The sequence below is a fragment of the Parambassis ranga genome, chromosome 20 (genome assembly GCF_900634625.1).
Source record: "Parambassis ranga chromosome 20, fParRan2.1, whole genome shotgun sequence".
Classification (NCBI taxonomy): Eukaryota; Metazoa; Chordata; class Actinopteri; family Ambassidae; genus Parambassis; species Parambassis ranga.
The window spans coordinates 7,197,171-7,218,575 of NC_041040.1; the positions used below are offsets into that span (position 1 = coordinate 7,197,171).

At 41.6% G+C, this 21,405-nt stretch overlaps 2 protein-coding genes, 1 long non-coding RNA gene and 1 other non-coding gene across 4 annotated transcripts; all 4 read right to left on the reverse strand.

Annotated features, from left to right (window-relative positions):
• Positions 1 to 1,403: 1,403 nt before the first annotated feature.
• On the reverse strand, positions 1,404 to 3,488 carry LOC114453562 (myelin-associated glycoprotein-like). Its single transcript, XM_028433514.1, has 8 exons — positions 3,474 to 3,488; positions 3,125 to 3,197; positions 2,626 to 3,009; positions 2,155 to 2,484; positions 1,825 to 2,052; positions 1,682 to 1,766; positions 1,571 to 1,607; positions 1,404 to 1,497 (listed from the first exon to the last, which is right to left on the reverse strand). Exons 1-8 carry the CDS (start codon positions 3,486 to 3,488, stop codon positions 1,435 to 1,437), a joined length of 1,215 nt encoding a protein of 404 aa, XP_028289315.1. The 3' UTR covers positions 1,404 to 1,434.
• A 3,289-nt stretch (positions 3,489 to 6,777) lies between these two features.
• Positions 6,778 to 6,850, reverse strand: trnar-ccu (transfer RNA arginine (anticodon CCU)). The gene has a single exon. It is a non-coding gene; the product is annotated as a tRNA-Arg (tRNA).
• A 10,960-nt stretch (positions 6,851 to 17,810) lies between these two features.
• LOC114453116 (uncharacterized) lies at positions 17,811 to 18,643 on the reverse strand. The gene is made up of 3 exons (XR_003672411.1): positions 18,561 to 18,643; positions 18,436 to 18,472; positions 17,811 to 18,339 (listed from the first exon to the last, which is right to left on the reverse strand). It is a non-coding gene; the product is annotated as an uncharacterized LOC114453116 (long non-coding RNA).
• Positions 18,644 to 19,144: 501 nt separating this feature from the next.
• LOC114453563 (myelin-associated glycoprotein-like) lies at positions 19,145 to 20,570 on the reverse strand. Its single transcript, XM_028433515.1, has 3 exons — positions 20,567 to 20,570; positions 19,785 to 20,144; positions 19,145 to 19,458 (listed from the first exon to the last, which is right to left on the reverse strand). The coding sequence occupies exons 1-3, from the start codon at positions 20,568 to 20,570 to the stop codon at positions 19,145 to 19,147; spliced, it is 678 nt and encodes a 225-aa protein (XP_028289316.1).
• Positions 20,571 to 21,405: the final 835 nt, after the last annotated feature.

The window sequence follows — 21,405 nt, forward strand, 5'->3', positions numbered from 1 at the left end:
GTCACTTTGGTCAACACATTCCGTCGCTCCTCCCGCCCGGACCCCCCCTCGTCCGCGCTGTGCTACCGCCCGGACCCCGGGGGGTCCTCAGCCCCATCCGCGCTGTGCTTCCTCTGCCCCTCAAGCACCCCAGACTCTCGTTTCACTGGGCCTCTGTCTCCATTGCCCCTTTTGGCCCATGGCCTGGGCCTTCATGAACTCTGGGACTTTGAGTTTTTTTTGGTTCGTTTCTGAGACTTTGAACTTTGGCTCCCTGTATTTTTGTTTGAACCCTTGTTTTGTGTTTTTAGGAAAGTCTGGGAGCCGTTCCTTGAAGGGGGGGGGGGGTTCTGTCACGACCTGGTGTTTCGTTGTTTTGGGTTTTTATTTTAATCTGTGTTTAGTTCTTGTCTAGTCTTGTCTTCTGTTTCCTGTTTTACTTTGGTAGTCCTGTCCTCCCTGTGTATTGTCTTGTGTTTTACTTCCTGTGTTTTCCCTCCTTGGTGATTACCTGCCCTGCCCTCATGTTTGTCACCTGTGTCTCGTTGTCTTCCCTGGCCCTTGTGTATTTAGTCTTTGTTTTCCCTGCACTCTCTGCCAGTTTGTCTCGTCATCATGCCTAGGTAATGCTGTCATGCCATGATTTTTGAACCTGTTATGATTCTTTGTTTGCGACTTGCTTTTTGCCTTGGGAGTTTTTGCCACGTAAAGAGTGATTTTTAGTTTGTGTTTTTGCTTTTGCCCTTCCGTCTTCGAATAAAGACCCTTTTTGTTGAACTCTAAACCGCCCTGTGCCTCTGCATTTGTGTCCTCCTCGAACCTTGACATTAATATCTGTATGCACATTATATAATATGTAATGTGGATGACTTTTTCAAAACAAAAGACAACACAGAGAAAAGAAAGAAAGATCTTTATTCAGACTGCTATTTAAAATGCTGTAAGTCTGACCACGTGGAGACTGTTTTACTGCACGTTTTAACCATGAAACCACATTGTTGTCAGGTCGAGGCTTTGTGCCGCTGCTTTCAGTCTCTGATCGGGTTCTTTATGCACAGAATAAAACACTTGGTTTGGTTAACAGAAGGTAGAACTTCCATGCTCTTTATAATCTGACAAACTGTGACTGTGAGAGTTACTGTTTCTGCCATCTATCACGCTGCTGTCGGTGTTGAATATGGAGCCAGAACTGCTTCCTTCTGCTTTATATTGATGGTCAGAGTGAAACCACAGTTTGTGAATCCACAATGTGGCCACAACACTGAATATGAAAAAAAGAAAAACAAAAAAGGTCCCAGAACTCAGACCACATGAAGTAAACAAAGGTTTTTTATTCCTGTTTCAAGCGGACTTTAGCAGTAGCAAAGATCTACCATAAAAAAAAGCAGAAGTACAGAAACATGTTTGATCTAATCTCACATGGCCTCAATCGTAACCTGGCTGAATTGCAACACATCAAGTTGTTTGTGCATTTGTTGCCGTCCATGCTACAGCTGTGCTGGTGTCACAGGGTGTTGCCTGTAAAGACAGAAGAACAGCCAGTCACATCAACAGTTATGATTGATGAGCCGTTCCTCATGTGGCAGCTTACCAGCCCCGCCTGCTTGGAGCGTGTTGATCTAAACCAGCTGAAAGACACATAAAACAGAATGAGTGTTTTTTTTTTGCTCTATATATATAATTAAGGAAATATTTGTCTTACCACTCAAAGACGATGACTGTGCAGACAAGGATTATGATTCCAAGAGTCTTCACTATAACTTGGACACCAGCCCCACCCCGATGACCTGTAACATGACAGCATGGTCACCATCAGCCTGATGGACTCGTCATTCACGTTCTCACCTTCAAGTATCAGCTGACGTGCTGCTGACAGCTGGAAGTCTGCATCCTGCCTGCATCCACAATAGAACAGCACGTCTCGATCCCTGCTGGTCACCTTAAAGCTGTAAACCTGTGCATTTGCTTTGATTATCTCAAGTCTGCCATCGCTGATCCTGAACCAGAGAAAGCTGCTAACAGGAGGGTTTGCTCTGCAGGAGCAGGTCAGATTCACCTGGCTGCCAACTGACACTTGACCAGTGGGACTGATCAGCAGTGACGGCTCCCAGGTTCCTGAAAGAAAGAAGATTTTCTTTGTAAAGTTAAAGTTTAACCCTTCTGTAAAACCACAACATACTATCTTCACAAATGTCTTACTCCTACCACTGAGAGTCTGCTTTGTCTCTGCTGTCTTGTTTCGTCCTCCATTCACAGGATATGTGGCAGAGCAGCTGATGTTGTATCCATCATGTGTGTGTGACAGAGTGATGGTCTGCTGCAGTTTAGTTGTGAAGGTTCCATCTGTGTTCTCCTCTGTTTCACTGTGAGAGTCTGGGTGGAGATTCCAGGTGAGTTGAGGAGGGGAGTGTGGACAGGGAGTGAGAGCTGAGCAGGTTATAGAGACAGACTGCTTCTCCGTCAGAACACCAGCTGAGATATGAATGCTGGGACTCCAAGGAGAATCTGTCAGTTCACAGAGGACACAGAGAAATATGAAGTTATATCAAATGTATAAAGTTTATATTAACAACAAGGACTGCAGACAGCTGGAGGCAGAAAATACAGACAGCCTCATGTATACTGTAATAAAACAAACTGTCTTACCTTTAACTGTTATTTGAAGAGGATCACAGAGAGCTGTTCTTCTGTAAGGACCGTTATTAATTCTGAAGAAGTATGTGTCTGTATGACTTGTGGTTAAATTAGAAAACAGAGTGGAGCAGTTTTTCTGTCTCAGATTTCCAGTAATGTTCATTGGATATTTGTTAACTGTTCCACTGCTGTTGAAGACAGCATTGTTTTTAATATTGGCAAATCTGGAGTCATTTTTCATCCACACTCCAAATGTTGGTCTTGTGCTGTCAAACTCGTCTTCTGGTTTAGCTGTAAAGTTACATGGGATGTGCAAACAGGATCCACTCAGTGCTTCCATCTTCTTCGGTGCAGTGATGAAGAGTTTTGATCTGTCAGGACAATCAGCCAAATCACCTGTAAAACCAGACTGATGATGAACAACATGTGTTGATGATACACAAACTGCAGTTCAGCAGCATGTGTGCGTCCTTTGAACAATCAAATGTTTCAAAGTGAACAAACAGCTCACCTGGAAGAAAGAAGATGCTCAGAAACATGTTGACTGTCAGCAGGTTCACACACAGGGCTGCCATGACGGTCCTCTCACAGGATTTCAGTTGATCAGCAGCAGAACAATAAAACACTTCTCTGTTTAGTCGTTGTGAGGTTAAAACCAACAGACCCGTAGTTTTTAAAGAAGTCTTTAAGTGTCCTCCTCCAACACTGTAAAGAAGGAAGTGAACTTTTAGAGGCTTCTGTAGAGAGGGTGTTAATAATAACAGCGATATTCTCTCAAATAATTTTAAATAAATGACTCATTGTCACCTACTTCAATTGGTTTGAATTTACAGACTGCAGTGTTTAGATGCTCCTCTTACCAGAGTAACACTCATGGTAACTCTGGAGTCATTTTTAAGCGACACTCAAAATGTTGTTCTGCTGAAAAACTCTTCTCTGGGTTCAGCTCTAAAGTTACAGTGCTTCCATCTTCTTTGGTGCAGTGATGAAGAGGTCTGAGTTCTAAAACACCTGTAAAACCAGAAGTAGTGTAAATGCAGGGCTACATTCCACCTTCCAACGAGACAACATTTTGAATTTTAGTGTTAGTTCTGACACACTATTAGGCCCATATCGTGGTCTAAATCAAAGACAGTGAAGGGCTGTATTGTTATTTTCCTGCTAGAGTGGAGCATTGTCTGCCTGTATATTTGCATTCAGACTATCCTCCTCTAACAGACACAATGAAAAGGTTCTGTCAGCTGCAGCTCAGCTTTACAAAGAGAGGAGACACAGGAGGACCTGAGGCAGAGAGAAAGAGAGAAGGTGAGGACCGACCAGAGCAGTCTGACACGTTCCAATGGGACACTTTTCTTTCTTTAATACTATATATAAATGAATGAAGTCATTGTGTTGTAACCTCAGTATGATTGTTTCCATACATCTTCTATGAAATGCTAACAAACAGCAATTTAAACTAAAGCTGCAAGCAGCGATGACGGGCTCTCGCAGCCCTTGCGGTCAGCGGGACCAGCAGCCGCCGGCTACAGGTGTGACATATGTATACCAATTTCCGTGTGTGTAGGTGAAAGTGCAACCCACATGTCAAAGTAGGGGGCGCTGGCGAGCCATGTGGCCACGCCTGCATGTGCATATAATTATATCAATCTGTTCAGAATGACAGGCTCAGCATGACTGATTTTTTTCATCCACAGTGGATGAAGTATGTGGGAGGTACAGCCACAAAAACTGTGTGTTGCCGAAGGGTCAACGTCGTGGTGCCGCAACAGCCAGACCGCATGACGAAGTGCTGCGGTTTTGATAACTGTTGGTCCTTGACCCCTTAAGGGGAAGTGCACCAATTTTCAGCCCAATGGAGCAAGTCCCCTACGGGGAGGTCAAAAAACCGCGGGGAGTGCAAATTGGAACATGGTGTGGTTTTTTCCAAATGGCGGACTTCCTGTACGTCGTGGAATTTTCATCCAAGAGGCTTTTTTTCTTGTCACGAGGTGATACATCAGTGTATCGAGTCTGAAGTCTTTAGCACTTGCAGTGAATATTTTCACACTGCAGGGGGCGCTGCAGAGTCATGTGGCCACGCCCACCAATGGTGACAGTGGCAAGTTGCGATTTTCGTCGGGGGACAATTTTGTGCCAAGTTTGGTGAGATTTTGAGCATGTTCAGGGGGTCAAAATCGCGATGCCGGAAGAATAATCAAGTATAATAATAAGAAACGCTTGCATTTCAATAGGGCTCTTGCACCATTCGGTGCTCGGGCCCTAATTAAGACCTCATCATCTGACCACAGGTTCATTATTGAAGTCTCCTGGAGAGTAAAACTTTCTTTGTTGTCAGAAGAAAGACGATGAAAAGATGACTTAGGTCATGTGCATCTTTAAATATGTGCCTGGCTTTTCCATTAAGCCATCATCTTCTCCTTTTAACTTTAACACGTTTTTAAACTCCCATGCATGCCGTTCCTTTAAGTCTAACGTCATCTTGAGCCTCACCTCTGAAACAAAGCAACTTAAAGTTTGTTTTTTCACATCAAACCACAACTAAAGTTTATCCTTCTCTGTTCATCAACCACACATATTTTCTCATGTGAAACATAAACTTAGCACAATGTAGCACACTGCTGACTGTCTGAACACATGTCTGTGTAACACCTCCTTCCTACAATGTGACTTAGAACTACTTCTGCTGTGGGTCTTAAGGAGAAAAAGACGAGGCAGAGCGGAGCTAATTTAGTCAGAACAAATAGCCACATTTCTTGTATCCAATTTAACTAACGGTGTGTTTGTGTGACTGATTCTCTTATAATCACAAACAGGGTCAAAGGTCCATATCAGTTCAATGCACACACAGGTTCAGTCGATCAGTTCAATATTCTTTCCTTTGCAATGTCTGTTGTTTTTGTTCTTCCTCAACCAGCTCAGACTGAGAAGTGACTCCAAAAGTGAAAGAAAATTCAGAGTTCTGACAAAACTAAACAAAAGTAAACAAAATGAAATAAATTGTTCATCTATCCTGGTGATGTGTTTTTAGTGCCCCCTGCTGAACAAAGACAGCTACTGCTTGTTTGATTTTAAAAAAGAGAATTGAACTAAACATTATTAACTTGAATCTTAAAAAGTTTATTATTTCAACCTGTTCATATTTTCTACAATGGAGATCAATTTATTTTTTATAAAATCCTGGCTAAAACCTTTCTCTGGTGTTTTTATGCCGCCTACACTGTTGGGTTGTGTTTCAGATTTCGATATTCTTGTAAGTAGTGTGTGTGTGTTTCACTTCTGGTAATGACAGATAACATGCTCATTTTCCTTCTTCACACACACTTGGTGCATTGTAGTGGTAAATACTGCAAACACACAGCAGGGGGCGTAACTGAGCCTTGCTCAATCCTATTACACCTGCAATACATGCCAGGCTTTCAGGTCCAGGAAATAATGACAACATGCCACACTTGCTTTTCTCTTTTTCTTTTTTAATAAAAGATTTCCTTTTTGTGTTGTTGTTGTTGTTTTTAACACATTTTAAAGCATCATGCACAAAAAATAAGCCATACTAAAGGCATTATGCTTACCCTCTACCCAGATGATTTTCTAACATTTAAAGATATGCTGTTAAAAATAAGTTTGTACAAATATGGCATGTAAGCTGGCATTGTCAGTGAATCCCAAAAGCAGAGCGCCACCTGCTTTCACAGTTTTGTAAACATGGTTTTGAGCAAAATAGGTCTGAGGAAGAGACAGGAGGAAAAGGGAAAGCATGCTTTGACATGGGGCTAAATTTAGAAGTAGTATCATAAGATATAAAGGCACAGTTAGAGTTGAGGTAGATGTGAAAATAGAATAAACAGTTTCTATTCATTGTGCAACACACAGGCTCTCACTTACACAGTGCAATAATTCTGGTGGACTATCACAGTGTTTGTGTTTGTAGTGGAGCTTACTGATAAAGTTAGAGTATTTTGGACCAGATACAAAGACAAAACCAGGCTGAAGCAACTAAAATCTAACTTGGACACACAAGTCTGATTTTTGAGTTAGAATGAGTTATCAGATGATATGAAAATGAACCATCAAAGCTGAGAGACACAAACCCTCCAGCAGGTGGCACTGTAGCGGCTTCCCATGTCAAAGATGCCCAGGCCTGAGGCCAAACACTCTGCTGACAACCACCCCAGATGGGACTCGAACCCACAATCCCTGGCTTAGGAGGCCAGTGCCTTATCCATTAGGCCACTGGGGCTGTGAAAACAGTTTGTGCACAACTTTTCAGCACCTATTACATACTACAAAATGTATTTCATACAGCATATCTGTTGATGCTCTCATTCATCCAGGGCATAGTCATTCTTCTTCAGTTCTATTCTGGTTGGGAATCTGAGTTTTATGTGTTCAGGACCTCTGTGGGTGGATCTTGCAGGAGCTCACATGACTAAGATCCCTATAGTTGGTTAATAGTCAGGTAACGACCAGAAACTGTGTCTAGTCCATGTGCAGGACTAGTTGACGGCCCATCGTTAGAGTTGAATGGGAGTGAAGTCTGCTAGGAAGGGATGAAGGAACAGAGTTGGAAACAGGTGAGAGCTGATGCCTCAGCCCTCCTCCTCTGTTCAGAGAGGGTTTTTCCAATTTCACATAGATGGCTTCTTTGACTCCTCTTTCATACCATCTGTCCTCCCTGTCTAGAATTTGGGCATTATTATCCTCAAAGGAATGACCACTCTCTTTGTGGTGTAGCTGAATTTCATATGTTGCTGAAGCCCCAAGAGTTTTTTCCTGCACTGAAGTGAACCGCCAGGTGAAAAAATGAAAGTAAAGATAAAATAAATAAATGAAAATACAACAGAAGAGCCGTCCACAAACTGGGTTTTGGTTGTTACTTTCTTTTCCATCATGGCCAGTACCCCAATCTGGAGGGGCTTGAAAGATTCATTAAAGAAGAAAGAGCTAAGATTGCTCTGGAGATGTGCTACACCAAGGGACTCCAGGCTGGAATTTGAATAGTCAGGATACAAACTTGATCATTAGGATCTGAAGGCCCAAATTTGTTTCTGTCTTCAAGTTTAATTATTGCAGGCTTCATCAATAACACAACTATGTTTACACAAGTAAAAATATTGATACCATCACATTTTCATGGAAGAACTAATACTAGAAACCAGCTGTAAGATATCTGGAAAATATTCCAACAGAATATCACACTTCACTGCACAAACAGCTGCAGGTAGAAACAAAGAGGGCTGTGAGGGAGTCTGTGGTTTTACTGTTGATGATCCTCAGCATGTATGCTGCATGTGGCGACTCGAACCCAAAAGGTTCCACTCAAGTGATTACAGATTCATACATGTTAATAGTCCTCTGTCATGTTCATGTTTACAGCAGCTGCTTCTGCAGACGACAGAAGTATAACATCTTTTTAGGATTACACAGGAACTCAGACTGACTGTTTCTTAATAGTTGTTACATTTCTCACTGGTACAAAGACAAAGAAGTCACTGTGGTCAACACATAATGTTTCCTTTAACATTAAAATGTAAAACAGGAAGTGAAGGGAACTGATTATTTCTTCACTTGAGCATAGAGTTCTTCTGCATCAGCAGGCTGTGGGCAGCTGCTGACTTTGACCTGTGCGTACACTGTGTCCTGCTGCTGTCCACTGTCCTGCACTGAGACAGAGGACGGTCCAGGTCTCTGACTGGAGATGCTGATGTCTCCATAGAGGATTTCATCCTGTGTTCCAGCTGCTGGTGTTTGAAGAGGAAGCTGTGCAGCCGATTGACTCTGAGGAACAAAACGTATTTTACATGAAAAGTTGTGAGCTGGATCTGATAAATAATGTAGAGAATAACAGACTGCATACAACAAGTTTCTGATTGAAGAACTGCTGCACGTCTGCAAAAATGAACAGTATTCTTGTGTGGTGTGTACAGTCTCTGTGATCTGATGCCTTACAGTTTCCAACCACAGTGTTTCATAACATTTAACCTATTCGGCAACATGAAAACCAAACAGTGAGCAGACACACACACAACAATGTAAGAGTAAAATGTACCCACCAGTGTCTCTGGTTGACTTTGACCCTTTTTAAACCTCCTGGAAGACATAAGAGAGTTGTTAGTTATTGAAGCCCTGAAGGAGGACTGACATGAAGTCACACAATAAGGACCTGAAGGTTCACTGTGAGGAGCTGTAGATTTAATGTAGAACACTCACCAAACACAGAGAGCCAGACAGACGAGAGCAACGACAACGATCACTGCAACAACTGCAGCTGTGTGTTGAAAACTGTCTGTTCAAAGAAAAACAAAACAAAACAGTCATGAACTGAAAACATTTTTAAAAAGCAAAATATCAGAAATCAATAGAAATTTTGTGTAGGCAACAATTTTATACTAGAAAAGCATTTCCTGAAGAAAATGCAAGTTTGATTGCCGCAGCTGAAGCATTGCTTTGAATGCTGATGTGAACGATTGCTCTGAATTGCTGGAGAATCTGCAATCTGAACTTAATTTGCTGAAACACAGTAAAGAATTTAGAAAGATGAAGCTCTTATCTGGAAAAGTAGAAAATGTTTTAATATTATGAAGATATGAAAGAGAAACAGCTGAAGACAAGAACAGTATGAAGTCACGACCTTAAAGAATAGCCTGTGAATATACCATATGAAAGGTCTGAGGGTGGAATAATACCATAAGACTATAAGAAGCTCAGGCTGTGTGATTTGAATGTGGAAAAGTAGTATACAGCTGAAGGATGATCAATATGACAGATATAATGCTTAAAGTCTGATAAAGACTACAAATATGGCCGCTTTGTATGCTTCTAGTGTGTCAGCATGTCACCATGGTAACGGCCCTGCCTGCCTGCCTGCCTGCCTGCCTGCCTGCCTGCATCCATGGCAACCGGAATGTTTATCAGCTGCCCCTAACTGCAGCTCTCTCTTTCCCCCTCCTAATGCATTTCCTATGTAAAACCACCCTCCGAACAACGTCTCATATTCTCCAAACCGAAGACTTTAGACAAAAAATAAGAACACCGTCAGAATCCCAAGAAGTTGCTCTACAACTGGTACGATTTTTATGTCTGGGATGTCGAAGATGTGGAGATGGCGGCGAGTTAGAAAATATGGCAGCTCTGCTTCTCTGTTTTTGGTTTTACATTATGTCTTAATGGAGGAATGACCGGCACTCTCCCCGAACAGCTCGATCTACAGGCAAAACTGTTTGGTGTTGAGTTTTAAGACCGACACCAACAGAACCCAGACCATTTTTCCTTCGAACTGGTGGCCAAATTATCCCTGTCAGACAAAAGGTGCAGACGTGACAGCAGGATAGAAACGCAGAAACTGGTTTAATTTTTTTCCCTCCCGCACTCTGAGCGATGACTCACCCACTCTAGCTCCCAACATTCCACGCAATACACACTAATGTTAAACTCAGAAGAGACCTCAAAAACCACTTCATCTTTAATCCCCTGTCATTTGAAGACGGAGCTGAACTTCCAAATTCTGAATACAACTTTTGAAGACCAAGACGTTGGAAGTATTTTAAGCCTCGAATGGTTTCTCTAACTTAATATTTGTAGGAGCAGTAGCATTTTGCAAAATGCATGGTTTGAAGGGCTCTCCCATTGACTCCAATGTTAATTTGAGGGTGGAAAATGTTTAATATTTTTAATATTATAATATTTGTAATTATTATTGAAGGTTTCCGGGAATGTCCTTAATGAGCTGAATCTTTTGATGTTTGAATGGTTTGAATCGGCCCATGCATTCTGAAGATATGCTGAGCCAAAAAACGTACGGAAGAATAATAATAAGAATAACTAGAAAAGCATTTCCTGAAGAAAATGCAAGTTTGATTGCCGCAGCTGAAGCATTTCTTTGAATGCTGATGTGAGTGATTGCTCTGAATTGCTGGAGAATCTGCAATCTGAACTTAATTTGCTGAAACACAGTTAAGAATTTAGAAAGATGAAGCTCTTATCTGGAAAAGTAGAAAATGTTTTAATATTATGAAGATATGAAAGAGAAACAGCTGAAGACAAGAACAGTATGAAGTCACGACCTTAAAGAATAGCCTGTGAATATACCATATGAAAGGTCTGAGGGTGGAATAATACCATAAGACTATAAGAAGCTCAGGCTGTGTGATTTGAATGTGGAAAAGTAGTATACAGCTGAAGGATGATCAATATGACAGATATAATGCTTAAAGTCTGATAAAGACTACAAATATGGCCGCTTTGTATGCTTCTAGTGTGTCAGCATGTCACCATGGTAACAGCCCTGCCTGCCTGCCTGCCTGCCTGCATCCATGGCAACCGGAATGTTTATCAGCTGCCCCTAACTGCAGCTCTCTTTCCCCCTCCTAATGCATTTCCTATGTAAAACCACCCTCCGAACAACGTCTCATATTCTCCAAACCGAAGACTTTAGACGAAAAATAAGAACACCGTCAGAATCCCAAGAAGTTGCTCTACAACTGGTACGATTTTTATGTCTGGGATGTCGAAGATGTGGAGATGGCGGCGAGTTAGAGAATATGGCAGCTCTGCTTCTCTGTTTTTGGTTTTACATTATGTCTTAATGGAGGAATGACCGGCACTCTCCCCGAACAGCTCGATCTACAGGCAAAACTGTTTGGTGTTGAGTTTTAAGACCGACACCAACAGAACCCAGACCATTTTTCCTTCGAACTGGTGGCCAAATTATCCCTGTCAGATAAAAGGTGCAGACGTGACAGCAGGATAGAAACGCAGAAACTGGTTTAATTTTTTTCCCTCCCGCACTCTGAGCGATGACTCACCCACTCTAGCTCCCAACATTCCACGCAATACACACTAATGTTAAACTCAGAAGAGACCTCAAAAACCACTTCATCTTTAATCCCCTATCATTTGAAGACGGAGCTGAACTTCCAAATTCTGAATACAACTTTTGAAGACCAAGACGTTGGAAGTATTTTAAGCCTCGAATGGTTTCTCTAACTTAATATTTGTAGGAGCAGTAGCATTTTGCAAAATGCATGGTTTGAAGGGCTCTCCCATTGACTCCAATGTTAATTTGAGGGTGGAAAATGTTTAATATTTTTAATATTATAATATTTGTAATTATTATTGAAGGTTTCCGGGAATGTCCTGAATGAGCTGAATCTTTTGATGTTTGAATGGTTTGAATCGGCCCATGCATTCTGAAGATATGCTGAGCCAAAAAACGTACGGAAGAATAATAATAATAATAATAATAATAATAATAAAGACGTAGAAGAACAAGAGTTTGATTGCCTAGCAACGGCAATCAAACTAATAAGCACAATAAAAATACTTTTCAGTATGTTTAACATCATGCAAAAGAAAAACAGAGAAGAGCAGATTCAGTTCAGTTATTTACCTGAAACATTCAAATGAGCCCATGAAGACGTCTGATCACCAAGAGCATTTGTAGCCACACAGTAATGAAGCTCTATGTCTGTCATGTTGATCATTTCCAGGCTGTACATGTGTCCTTCATGGACTTTCTTGGGTCCATCTGTGGTGTTCTTGAACCAGGTGAAGCTGCTGATGGGAGGCTTGGCTCTGCTGGAGCAGGTCAGGTTCACCCAGATACCTGCTGACAGCAAACCTGATGGACTGATGGATGCTGAGGTGTCTCTAGGAGCATCTGAGGAAGATGTGACAGACATGAACTTTCTTCATCACAAACAGCTGAACCATGATGTGCTGACAGGATCACTTACATGAAACACTGAGAGTCTGCTGTGTCTCTGCTGTCTTGTTTCGTCCTCCATTCACAGGATATGTGGCAGAGCAGCTGATGTTGTATCCATCATGTGTGTGTGACAGAGTGATGTTCTGCTGCAGTTTAGTTGTAAAGGTTCCATCTGTGTTCTCCTCTGTTTCACTGTGAGAGTCTGGGTGGAGATTCCAGGTGAGTTGAGGAGGGGAGTGTGGACAGGGAGTGAGAGCTGAGCAGGTTATAGAGACAGACTGCTTCTCCTTCAGATCACCAGCTGAGATATGAATGCTGGGACTCCAAGGAGAATCTGTCAGTTCACAGAGGACACAGAGAAATATGAAGTTATATCAAATGTATAAAGTTTATATTAACAACAAGGACTGCAGACAGCTGGAGGCAGAAAATACAGACAGCCTCATGTATACTGTAAGTATGTCAGCAGGGTCCATCTGTACTAACTCTGTGTTAACTCACTGCTTTCTTCAGCTCTGCACTCTGACTGATACTGTTGATAATCCTACAGCAGATATTTCATTTCACAGTGAAGGTTACATTCATGGAGACCCAAACCACTCATTTCACTTTTTATCCTCAACAATAATATTATAGACTCATAAAAACAAACTGTCTTACCTTTAACTGTTATTTGAAGATGATCACAGGAAGCTGTTGCTATGTATGGCCCGTTAATAACTCTGAAGAAGTATGTGTCTGTATGACTTGTGGTTAAATTAGAAAACAGAGTGGAGCAGTTTTTCTTACTCAGATTTCCAGTAATGTTCATTGGATATTTGTTAACTCTTTCATTGCTGTTGAAGACAGCATTGTTTTTAATATTGACAAATTCGCTGTCATTTTTCATCCACACTCCAAATGTTGGTCTTGTGCTGTCAAACTCTTCTTTATCTTCTCCTGGTTTAGCTGTAAAGGTACATGGGATGTGCAATCAGGATCCACTCAGTGCTTCCATCTTCTTCGGTGCAGTGATGAAGAGTTTTGACTTGTCAGGACAATCAGCCAAATCACCTGTAAAACCAGACTGATGATGAACAACATGTGTTGATGATACACAAACTGCAGTTCAGCAGCATGTGTGCGTCCTTTGAACAATCAAATGTTTCAAAGTGAACAAACAGCTCACCTGGAAGAAAGAAGACGCTCAGAAACATGTTGACTGTCAGCAGGTTCACACACAGGGCTGCCATGACGGTCCTCTCACAGGATTTCAGTTGATCAGCAGCAGAACAATGAAACACTTCTCTGTTTAGTCGTTGTGAGGTTAAAACCAACAGACCCGTAGTTTTTAAAGAAGTCTTTAAGCTTCCTCCTCCAACACTGTGAGGGAGGAAGTGAACTTTTAGAGGCATCTGTAGAGAGGGTGTTAATAATAACAGCGATATTCTCACAATCTCACAATCTCATAATTTTAAATAAATGACTCATTGTCACCTACTTCAATTGGTTTAAATTTACAGACTTGCAGTGTTTAGATGCTCCTGTTACCAGAGTAACACTCATGGTAAATCTGGAGTCATTTTTAAGTGACACTCCAAATGTTGTTCTGCTGTAAAACTCTTCTCTGGGTTCAGCTCTAAAGTTACAGTGCTTCCATCTTCTTTGGTGCAGTGATGAAGAGGTCTGAGTTCTAAAACACCTGTAAAACCAGAAGTAGTGTAAATGCAGGGCTACATTCCACCTTCCAACGAGACAACATTTTGAATTTTAGTGTTAGTTCTGACACACTATTAGGCCCATATCGTGGTCTAAATCAAAGACAGTGAAGGGCTGTATATAGTGAAGTACTGTTATTATCCTGCTAGAGTGGAGCATTGTCTGCCTGTATATTTGCATACAGACTATCCTCCTCTAACAGACACAATGAAAAGGTTCTGTCAGCTGCAGCTCAGCTTTACAAAGAGAGGAGACACAGGAGGACCTGAGGCAGAGAGAAAGAGAGAAGGTGAGGACCGACCAGAGCAGTCTGACACGTTCCAATGGGACACTTTTCTTTCTTTAATACTATATATAAATGAATGAAGTCATTGTGTTGTAACCTCAGTATGATTGTTTCCATACATCTTCTATGAAATGCTAACAAACTGCAATTTAAACTAAAGCTGCAAGCAGCGATGACGGGCTCTCGCAGCCCTTGCGGTCAGCGGGACCAGCAGCCGCCGCCTCTCCTATCGTCCCAAGACCTCTCGCCCAGCTGTACCAGCACGGGCTGTGGTCTGCAGGGCAGAAGAGTACAGCAAAACACACATGTAGAAAAGACAGGTCCTCTGGCCAGTATGTGGCACAGTGACTGTAGCATATCAGCATGTCATTCTGTGCAGGGTCCGATGTCCGATGTTTCATCCACATAGGATGAAGTATGTGGGAGATACAGCCAAAAATACATCTATTTCCTGTGCGTTGGTGAAGGGTCAACTTCGTGGTGGTGCCACAGCCAGACCGTGACGAAGTGCTGCATTTTTGATAACTTTTGGTTGCCTTAAGAGTAACCAGATCAAGTTTCAGATGGATTGGACAAATCCACTAGGAGGAGTGTGGGGAGAAAAAAATGCAAAATGGCGTGGGTTTTCCAAAATGGCGGACTTCCTGTGCGTTTTAGAGGATACCTCCAAGAGACTTTTTTTGCAAGGCTACAGGTGTGACATATGTATACCAATTTCCGTGTGTGTAGGTGAAAGTGCAACCCACATGTCAAAGTAGGGGGCGCTGGCGAGCCATGTGGCCACGCCTGCATGTGCATATAATTATATCAATCTGTTCAGAATGACAGGCTCAGCATGCCTGATTTTTTTCATCCACAGTGGATGAAGTATGTGGGAGGTACAGCCACAAAAACTGTGTGTTGGCGAAGGGTCAACTTCGCGGTGGCGCAACAGCCAGACCGCATGACGAAGTGCTGCGGTTTTGATAACTGTTGGTCCTTGACCCCTTAGAGGGAAGTGCACCAATTTTCAGCCCAATGGAGCAAGTCCCCTATGGGGAGGTCAAAAAACCGCGGGGAGTTCTTGTCACGAGGTGATACATCAGTGTATCGAGTCTGAAGTCTTTAGCACTTGCAGTGAATATTTTCACACTGCAGGGGGCGCTGCAGAGTCATGTGGCCACGCCCACCGATGGTGACAGTGGCAAGTTGCGATTTTCGTCGGGGGACAATTTTGTGCCAAGTTTGGTGAGTTTTTGAGCATGTTCAGGGGGTCAAAATCGCGATGCCGTAGCCGGAAGAATAATCAAGTATAATAATAAGAAACGCTTGCATTTCAATAGGGCTCTTGCACCATTCGGTGCTCGGGCCCTAATTAAGACCTCATCATCTGACCACAGGTTCATTATTGAAGTCTCCTGGAGAGTAACTTTCTTTGTTGTCAGAAGAAAGACGATGAAAAGATGACTTAGGTCATATGCATCTTTAAATATGTGCCTGGCTTTTCCATTAAGCCATCATCTAATGGTGTGTTTGTGTGACTGATTCTCTTATAATCACAAACAGGGTCAAAGGTCAATATCAGTTCAATGCACACACAGGTTCAGTCGATCAGTTCAATATTCTTTCCTTTGAAATGTCTGTTGTTTTTGTTCTTCCTCAACCAGCTCAGACTGAGAAGTGACTCCAAAAGTGAAAGAAAATTCAGAGTTCTGACAAAACTAAACAAAAGTAAACAGACAAAATGAAATAAATTGTTCATCTATCCTGGTGATGTGTTTTTAGTGCCCCCTGCTGAACAAAAACAGCTACTGCTTGTTCAATTTTAAAAATGAGAATTGAACTAAACATTATTAACTTGAATCTTAAAATGTTTATTGATTATTTCAACCTGTTCATATTTTCTACAATGGAGATCAATTTATTTTTTATAAAATCCTGGCTAAAACCTTTCTCTGGTGTTTTTATGCTGCCTACACTGTTGGGTTGTGTTTCAGATTTCGATATTCTTGTGTGTTTCACTTCTGGTAATGACAGATAACATGCTCATTTTCCTTCTTCACACACACTTGGTGCATTGCAGTGGTAAAAACTGCAAACACAGCAGGGGGCGTAGCTGAGCCTTGTTCAATCCTATTACACCTACAATACATGCCAGGCTTTCAGGTCCAGGAAATAATGACAACATGCCACACATGCTTTTCTCTTTTTCTTTTTTTAATAAAAGATTTTCTTTTTGTGTTGTTGTTGTTTTTAACACATTTTAAGGCATCATGCACAAAAAATAAGCCATACTAAAGGCATTATGCTTACCCTCTACCCGGATGATTTTCTAACATTTAAAGATATGCTGTTAAAAATAAGTTTGTACAAATATGGCATGTAAGCTGGCATTGTCAGTGAATCCCAAAAGCAGAGCGCCACCTGCTTTCACAGATTTGTAAACATGGCTTTGAGCAAAGTAGGGCTGAGGAAGAGACGGGAGGAAAAGGGAAAGCATGCTTTGACATGGGGCTAAATTTAGAAGTAGTATCATAAGATATAAAGGCACAGTTAGAGGTGAGGTAGATGTGCAAATAGAATAAACAGTTTCTATTCATTGTGCAACAGACAGGCTCTCACTTACACAGTGCAATCATTCTGGTGGACTATCACAGTGTTTGTGTTTGTAGTGGAGCTTACTGATAAAGTTAGTGTATTTTGGACCAGATACAAAGACAAAACCAGGCTGAAGCAACTAAAATCTAACTTGGACACACAAGTCTGAGTTTTGAATTAGAGTGAGTGGTCAGACGATATAAAAATGAACCATCAAAACTGAGAGACACAAACCCTCCAGCCGGTGGCACTGTAGCGGAGAAATATTGATAACATTACATTTTCTATGTCAAAGATGCCCAGAGACAGATCCAGGGCCAAGCACACTCTGCTGACAACCACCCCAGATGAGACCCACAATCCCTGGCTTAGGAGGCCAGTGCCTTATCCATTAGGCCACTGGGGCTGTGGGTGTCTGGGTTTATTAAGGATCGGACACAAATGCAGGAGAACAGTCAGTGACGGCAGGCAAAAACAAGGTCCTTTAATACAGTCCAAAGGTTCGGTACACAGGCAATCAGTCAGCGAAGAAATGTACAAGAGACGAAGGCAAAAACAGTAATCCAAAAACTAGAAGGGTCAAAACACTGAAGAGCAAAAACCACAAAGACAAATACTAAAACACAAAATACTTAATGGGTCAACAGGCTGTCTGAAAGGCTAGCACACTCGAAGGAACTCACAAGACGAACTGGCAACGTGTGAGGGGAAGACACAGGCTATATACACAGGGAGCAGGGAAGACAATGAGACACAGGTGAGACACATTAGGACGGAGCAGGTGATCACCGGGTGGAGGAGGGAGAACACGAGGAAGGGGAAGTCAAGAAACGAGAGGGAAAGCAGTGACTACAAAATAAAACAGGAAGTAACATAATAAACCAGAACTAATGCAAAACAACAAAATAACAAAATAAGAGCCCTGGCTCAGACCTTGACAGTGGGAGCAGCTTGTTCATACCTCTACATGGAGGTTAGCTGCTACAAAGGGTGTTTTATATGATACACATGAAATTGCTGCAGTAAAAATACTAAAGAAAAGCAGTCCACACAACTGGGTTTTGGTTGTTACTTTTTCCATCATGGCCAGTACCCTAAGTATTGTCCCATCCAATCTGGAGGGGCTTGAAGGATTCATTAAAGAAGGAAGAGCTAAGATTCCTCAGGACATGTGCTACACCCAGCTCAAAAAGGGTTCTGTCTTCAAGTTTAACTATTGCAGGCTTCATCAATAACACAACTATGTTTACACAAGTAAAAATATTGATAACCATTACATTTTCATGGAGGAACTAATACTTGAAACCAGCTGAATATTCCAACAAAATATCAGCTGCACAAACAGCTGCAGGTAGAAACTAAGAATATGAAATAATGAATCGTTCCATTGATCTGAGCATCATCCTCCTCTGCTTGTGGCTCATGATGCTTGAATCTCAATCACTCTGTTGACGTCGTCTGTCTGTGGAAATGAAGCGACACACAGAGAGGTGTTAGTGAGGAGTCAGAGCTCCTTCCTCCTTTCACAGTTTTAGTAACAACCAGCTCAGCAGTTTACCTCCTCTGCTTTGTTTGGGAACCTTGATCTGAACCAACTGAAGGAAAAAGATCAAAATGTTAAAAACATTAAATGCTGACTTTTAAAAGCTGCAAAGTATCAGATCATAGAGAAGCTTGTCTCACCACTCAAAGATGACGACTGCACTGCAGAGCATCAGAATCCCTGTGATCTTCACTGTCATGTAGACATCCACAGTACGAACACCTGTAACAACACAGCAGGGTCAACTTCTCTCTACTGGAAACATACTCAAAAAAGGAAACTAACTCAATATACACTGAATGAATTATATATAAATATATATACAATATATATACAAGTTGCAGACAACAATTTAGATGAAGAGCCGATTCAGTTCAGTTATTTACCTGAATCATTGAAATGAGCCCATGAAGACGACTGATCACCAAGAGCATTTGTAGCCACACAGTAATGAAGCTCTATGTCTGTCATGTTGGTCATTTCCAGGCTGTGCATGTGTCCTTCATGGACTTTCTTGGGTCCATCTGTGGTGTTCTTGAACCAGGTGAAGCTGCTGATGGGAGGCTTGGCTCTGCTGGAGCAGGTCAGGTTCACCCAGATACCTGCTGACAGCAAACCTGATGGACTGATGGATGCTGAGGTGTCTTTAGGAGCATCTGAGGAAGATGTGACAGACATGAACTTTCTTCATCACAAACAGCTGAACCATGATGTGCTGACAGGATCACTTACATGAAACACTGAGAGTCTGCTGTGTCTCTGCTGTCTTGTTTCGTCCTCCATTCACAGGATATGTGGCAGAGCAGCTGATGTTGTATCCATCATGTGTGTGTGACAGAGTGATGTTCTGCTGCAGTTTAGTTGTAAAGGTTCCATCTGTGTTCTCCTCTGTTTCACTGTGAGAGTCTGGGTGGAGATTCCAGGTGAGTTGAGGAGGGGAGTGTGGACAGGGAGTGAGAGCTGAGCAGGTTATAGAGACAGACTGCTTCTCCTTCAGATCACCAGCTGAGATATGAATGCTGGGACTCCAAGGAGAATCTGTCAGTTCACAGAGGACACAGAGAAATATGAAGTTATATCAAATGTATAAAGTTTATATTAACAACAAGGACTGCAGACAGCTGGAGGCAGAAAATACAGACAGCCTCATGTATACTGTAAGTATGTCAGCATGGTCCATCTGTACTAACTCTGTGTTAACTCACTGCTTTCTTCAGCTCTGCACTCTGACTGATACTGTTGATAATCCTACAGCAGATATTTCATTTCACAGTGAAGGTTACATTCATGGAGACCCAAACCACTCATTTCACTTTTTATCCTCAACAATAATATTATAGACTCATAAAAACAAACTGTCTTACCTTTAACTGTTATTTGAAGAGGATCACAGAGAGCTGTTGCTATGTATGGCCAGTTCTCAACTCTGAAGAAGTATGTGTCTGTATGACTTGTGGTTAAATTAGAAAACAGAGTGGAGCAGTTTTTCTGACTCAGATTTCCAGTAATGTTCATTGGATATTTGTTAACTCTTCCACTGCTGTTGAAGACAACATTGTTTGGATTAACGGCAAATCTGGAGTCACTTTTCATCCACACTCCAAATGTTTGTCTTGTGCTGTTAAACTCGTCTTCTGGTTTAGCTGTAAAGTTACATGGGATGTGCAAACAGGATCCACTCAGTGCTTCCATCTTCTTCGGTGCAGTGATGAAGAGGTGTGAGTCTGTATCACAATCAGCCAAATCACCTGTAAAACCAGACTGATGATGAACAACATGTGTTGATGATACACAAACTGCAGTTCAGCAGCATGTGTGCGTCCTTTGAACAATCAAATGTTTCAAAGTGAACAAACAGCTCACCTGGAAGAAAGAAGACGCTCAGAAACATGTTGACTGTCAGCAGGTTCACACACAGAGCTGCCATGACGGTCCTCTCACAGGATTTCAGTTGATCAGCAGCAGAACAATGAAACACTTCTCTGTTTAGTCGTTGTGAGGTTAAAACCAACAGACCCATAGTTTTTAAAGAAGTCTTTAAGCGTCCTCCTCCAACACTGTGAGGGAGGAAGTCACCTTTTAGAGGCATCTGGTGTGAAGGTGTGAATAATAGCGATATTCTTAGAAATAATTTTAAATAACTGACCCATTGTCACCTACTTTAACTTTCTTGCAGGAGGTGTTACACAGACATGTGTTCAGACAGTCAGCAGTGTGCTACATTGTGCTAAGTTTATGTTTCACAAGAGAAAACGTGTGGTTGATGAACAGAGAAGGATAAACTTTAGTTGTGGTTTGATGTGAAAAAACTAAACTCATCTGAACAAACTTCAAAATAGTTGCTTTGTTTCAGAGGTGAGGCTCAAGATGACGTTAGACTTAAAGGAACATCAGTTTTACAAAACAAAACAAAAGTAAACAAAATGAAATAAATTGTTCATCTATCCTGGTGATGTGTTTTTAGTGCCCCCTGTTGAACAAAGACAGCTACTGCTTGTTTGATTTTAAAAAAGAGATTTTTTTATAAAATCCAGGTTAAAACTTTTCTCTGGTGTTTTTATGCCGCCTACACTGTTGGGTTGTGTTTCAGATTTCGATATCCTTGTGTGTTTCACTTCTGGTAATGACAGATAACATGCTCATTTTCCTTCTTCACACACACGTGGTGCATTGCAGTGGTAAAAACTGCAAACACACAGCAGGGGGCGTAACTGAGCCTTGTTCAATCCTATTACACCTACAATACATGCCAGGCTTTCAGGTCCAGGAAATAATGACAACATGCCACACATGCTTTTCACTTTTTCTTTTTTTTTAATAAAACATTTCCTTTTTGTGTTGTTGTTTTTTAACACATTTTAAGGCATCATGCACAAAAAATAAGCCATAATAAAGGCATTATGCTTGCCCTCTACCCAGATGATTTTCTAACATTTAAAGATATGCTGTAAAAATAAGTTTGTACAAATATGGCATGCAAGCTGG

Coding starts and splice junctions, on each gene's coding strand:
- LOC114453563 (XM_028433515.1), bottom strand. Junction 19,459..19,784: donor TCTTCAAATAACAGTTAAAG/GTAAGACAGTTT, acceptor GTGAACTGACAG/ATTCTCCTTGGAGTCCCAGC.
- LOC114453562 (XM_028433514.1), bottom strand. Junction 1,767..1,824: donor ACGTCAGCTGATACTTGAAG/GTGAGAACGTGA, acceptor GTCATGTTACAG/GTCATCGGGGTGGGGCTGGT. Junction 1,608..1,681: donor ACAGTCATCGTCTTTGAGTG/GTAAGACAAATA, acceptor TGTGTCTTTCAG/CTGGTTTAGATCAACACGCT.